This window comes from Vombatus ursinus, unplaced genomic scaffold (genome assembly GCF_900497805.2).
Source record: "Vombatus ursinus unplaced genomic scaffold, bare-nosed wombat genome assembly UNPS02013931.1, whole genome shotgun sequence".
In the NCBI taxonomy this organism is placed as follows: Eukaryota; Metazoa; Chordata; class Mammalia; order Diprotodontia; family Vombatidae; genus Vombatus; species Vombatus ursinus.
The window spans coordinates 1131708-1135951 of NW_020953709.1; the positions used below are offsets into that span (position 1 = coordinate 1131708).

The 4244-nt window shown below is 60.4% G+C and overlaps 2 protein-coding genes across 2 annotated transcripts in view; one reads left to right on the forward strand and one right to left on the reverse strand.

Moving 5' to 3' along the window:
• Nucleotides 1-1099, reverse strand: part of FEN1 (flap structure-specific endonuclease 1) — a 3806-nt gene extending 2707 nt beyond the window's left edge. The window contains exon 1 of the mRNA XM_027858885.1: nt 1019-1099. The gene's annotated coding sequence lies outside the window, so the exon portion shown is untranslated. The remainder of the gene's footprint in view (nt 1-1018) is intronic.
• Nucleotides 1100-1264: 165 nt separating this feature from the next.
• On the forward strand, nt 1265-3072 carry TMEM258 (transmembrane protein 258). Its single transcript, XM_027858878.1, has 4 exons — nt 1265-1351; nt 2059-2168; nt 2324-2460; nt 2950-3072. The coding sequence occupies exons 1-3, from the start codon at nt 1349-1351 to the stop codon at nt 2448-2450; spliced, it is 240 nt and encodes a 79-aa protein (XP_027714679.1). The 5' UTR covers nt 1265-1348; the 3' UTR covers nt 2451-2460; nt 2950-3072.
• Nucleotides 3073-4244: the final 1172 nt, after the last annotated feature.

Genomic DNA, 4244 nt, shown 5'->3' on the forward strand with positions numbered 1-4244 from the left:
TGTGTGTGTGTGTGTGTGTGTGTGCAGCTGGCGGGGGCGGGGCCTCGCTCTTCTGTCCATCATTCAGCACACCCCAGGTGCTTCCTTACTAAGTCAACCCTTCTTTCCTTCCCTCCTTTCTTCTCCCCTTTCCCCTTTCTGTCCTTTAGGTTCCCATCCGCAGAATGGGGGCTGGCTTGGATCAGGAGCCAATCCCAAGTCTGGGGGGCCCGTGCACTCCGGACATCTCCCACTCCGGCAGCTTCTGCTTGTCCCCCAAGCCTCCTTCCTGCTGCTGAGACCCTCCCCCCCCCCCCCCCCCCGCTTCCTTGAAGTCGCTCCAGCCTGCCTCTCACACAAAGCACTTATAGAGCGCCTGCTGCATACCGGGCCCTCTGGTTTGCTCCTGGGAAGTCAGTGCGGTTTTCATACCGCTTTTACAGACGAGGAAACTGAGGCTGGCAGGGGGGGAAATGACTTGCCCAGGGTCACCTCGCTAAGAAGTGTCTGGGGCTGGATTCGAACCCGATGCCGGCGGTGTTGCCCCGGTCCATGCCTGGCACGCCCCCCGCCCTTCATCCCCCTGCCTCATTTTCCCCACTTGTCCCAAGACGGGGCAGCAGTTCCAAGCCGGCCCAGACACGGCCTCGCTGCGGGACCCTGCGCAAGTCACTTCCCGGCCGCCTGCCTCAGTTTGCTCGTCTGTAAAATGGGGGCCCTAACAAACCCCACCTCCCGGGGTGGTTGGAAGGGTCACCCGATCTTGGGACGCAGTAGGCGCCCAATAGATGCCTATTCCCTTCCCTAGGTCCCACGGGCGAGCACACAGCAGGCGCTTAATAAACGCTGGCTTGCTTCCCGGGTCCCCTCTGCCCCGCTCATTTGTACAAAGAGGGGGAGGGGAGGCTTTCACTTGTGCAAAGAGGAGACGGAGATGGGGGGCCCCACGGGGCACTCGTCCCCCCCCCCCCCCGGGCCCCCCCCCCCCCCCCCCCGCGGTCTCAGTTTCTCCCCCCACCCATGCACGGCAGCCACTCACCGGGGCGTCCGTTAGGGTCGCGGGGTAACGCGAGCTCTCGCTCCTCCTCAGCTCCGAGGCGGCGGCCGCCGGCGCCTTCCAAAGCCCGCGCTCCCGTCACGTGACGCTCCCGCCGCGCGCGGCATGCCGGGACTTGTAGTCCAGGCCGGCGATGCCTCGCTCCAGGGGCGGCCCGCGGGACTACGAGGCCCATGAGGCTCCGCGCGGGCGCCGGCGGAGGCGCCTCTTCCGCTTCCGCTTCCGCTCCCGCTTCCGGCGGCGCCGTTCCTGTCTCGGCAGACGTGGCCTTCCGGTCCTTGAGTCCGAGCAGAGACCCCGGCTGCCGGCAGGATGGTGAGAGGGGCCGCGGGGAGGGACGCGGGGAGACCCCGGCCCAGCCGCGGGTGGAGGGCGCAGCCGCCGCCTGCAGCCCGCCCGGCCCTCGCTTTACAGGCCGGGAAACTGAGGCCTGCAAAGCGTCGGGCGACGTCGCTTGGCTTCTCTGTGCCTCAGTTGACCCACTTAGAAAAACGAGGGGTTAGGTTCCTCCTCGCTCTTTAAGCCGCAGTCTGGGGCCGCGGCTTCCGGGATTCCCGCCACGATTCCCCCCCCCCCCCCCCGCTGGCATTTCACAGGTGGGGAAACCGAGGCAGGCACGTCCGGGGTCACCCAGCTAGAGAGTGCCTTGGGCCGGATTTCAACTCAGCACTTCTCCGCCCCAGCTCTGGAGAGCGTCCCTCCCCACAAGCCCCTACAGCCGCTCCGCCCGGCAAGACCCTCCCTCCCTCCGAGCCTCAGTTTCCCCATCTGTAGAACAGGGGTGACAACCGTCACAGCTGCTTCCCAGGGCCGTGGCCGAGCTCCCAGGAGAGGGCGGCTTTGCAAACAGTAGGCGCCACCTAGACGTTTACTCTCCGCTCCCCATCATTGCTCCGCGTCTCTCCTCGGGGCTTGGGGGGCCCAGGCCCATCCTGGGACCGGGGGGAGCCCCTGACGCGCAACGCCACAAGCTTTCGGGGTCGGTACGCAGTAGGCGCCTAATCGGTGCGCTGTTTCCGCAGGAGCTGGAGGCCATGAGCAGATACACGAGCCCGGTGAACCCGGCAGTGTTTCCGCATCTCACCGTGGTGCTGCTGGCCATCGGCATGTTCTTCACTGCCTGGTTCTTCGTGTATCCCGCCCCGGGGGTCCCAAGGGGGGGGAGAGGGAGTCCTGTCTGGGGGCAGCAGAAGTGGGGAGGGGTCCTGGGGGGCCGCCTGATTGGGGAGGGGGGTTGGGCCGTCCTTCCTGCCCCCCGGAGTCAGAGCCTCCTTGACAGTGGCCCAGCTACGAGGTCACCTCCACCAAGTACACCCGCGACATCTACAAGGAGCTGCTCATCTCCCTGGTGGCCTCGCTCTTCATGGGCTTCGGGGTCCTCTTCCTGCTGCTCTGGGTCGGCATATACGTGTGAGGGGCTTGCGGTAAGAGCGTGGCACGTGCACACAATGCTGTGGCAGAAGCTGGGCACTGCCTTCGCTTACTCCCGTCTCCACTACCCACTCCTGTGCTTGCTCAGACCGCTTAGGATGCAAGGGCTGTGCCACGGTTTCCCCAGATGTAAAAACAGGAGGGTTTGGATTCTGTGGCCTTTAAATCTCTGACCCTGCGATGAGCTGACTCCAGGGAGGGTGGTGGGCCTGGTGTGAAGCACACCTGAGTTTCCTCCTTGGCCCGACAGGGACTCAGGTCAGCACCGGTCACCTGTGTCCTGGTTTCCGTTGACTCCAGGACTTAATACGGGTCATTTCTCCCACAGCAGCACCCTGAAGGGGTCTGGGGGCAGATCCTACATCCAGGGACCTTGGCTCTAGTCAGGATGCTGGAGGGCTCTGGGGGGCGGGGGGCAGGATGAGGAAAAGAAGGGAACAGAAAGGCCTGGGGTCTCACTCATTGGCTTCTTTTCCTTTTAGGTTCTGTCTGCATGAAATCACTGATGTCCTGCCTTTTGTTTCCCTGACAATTTTTGTACTGTTGCTAAACACAAATTTCCACTGACTTCTAATAAATGGAGGTGTGTTTGCCTTTGTAAATAACGCAAGGCCATCCAGATCTCAGTGCTTGGGGGGAAGCCCCTGACGAACTCCTGAGAGGGCTGGTAGCCCAGTGAATAATGGCGTTCCCCCAGCAAGTACAAAACAAGAGGGGGACCCCCCTCCTGGGTGCCTGCTTCCAGGAAGGCCCGCTGCCTCTGCCCCTTCTGGGGCTGGTTGTAAGCAGGTGTTTGTGTAGGGGCAGGGGGCAGCTCAGGTCTCTGTCCCCTGTGGGGATACAGCATGCCCTGGGGGATCTCAGACAGTAGACCATTGGCCTAAACCGCTTTCGTGGCCTCCTTTTCTCATAAAGAGACAGAAGGATGTGGTAAGCTCTTGTTCCAGATTGTCACAGAAAAGAGGTGTTTAGTGAACGTGACCACATGGAGCCCCGGGGTTCTGGCAGGGCCAGCTCAGGCCAGCCTACGAGAAGGGGTCACTAGCCTGGCAGCCAGTGGCAGTGGGCAAAACTGTTTATGTCGATCGTGCGCAGCATCTGTTATGCTCTTCTGGCCAGGACAGAGACTTGGCCTGCATGAAGGGATGTTGGGCGCCATTGCGCTTGGTTAAATGACCAAACCCGAAGAGTGCTCGGTGATTCTGCTCAGAGGGGGGTGCCCAGAGTCGGAGGACAGCACAGTTACACGCTCATCAGATGGAGAGGAGACTGCATAGCCTAGCCTAGCCCAGGGCTTCGGTCCAGCGGCGTGGCCCTGGGCAGGTCACGGGGATAATAATAGCACTTCCCTCCCAGGCCATTGTGAAGGTCAGATGAGATAATTAGGAAGCATTGAGCACGTGCCCGGCACTTAGTGGGCGCTATATAAATGTTAGCTATAATAATAATAACATTTGTGAGTCTAGGACCCCTTGGGCAGGAAGCCTGGGGAAGCCCAAGGACCCCCGCTCAGTCATCTTACAGGCATACAAGAAGGCACAAATTCCTGAGGATGACAAAGGGAATCGAATGTTAGGAGATGCAGTGATCAAAATGTTTTTTAAAAATAAGTTCAGGAAATGCATCTACGTCCAAAGAAAGAACTGTGGAGTCTGAATGCAGATCGAAGCATACCATTTGCTATTTTTTTCCTTTTGTTTTGTTTCCTCTTTCTTCTGGTTCCTCCTATTGGTTCTAATTCTTCCTTACTGCATGACTAATGTGAAAATATGTTTAA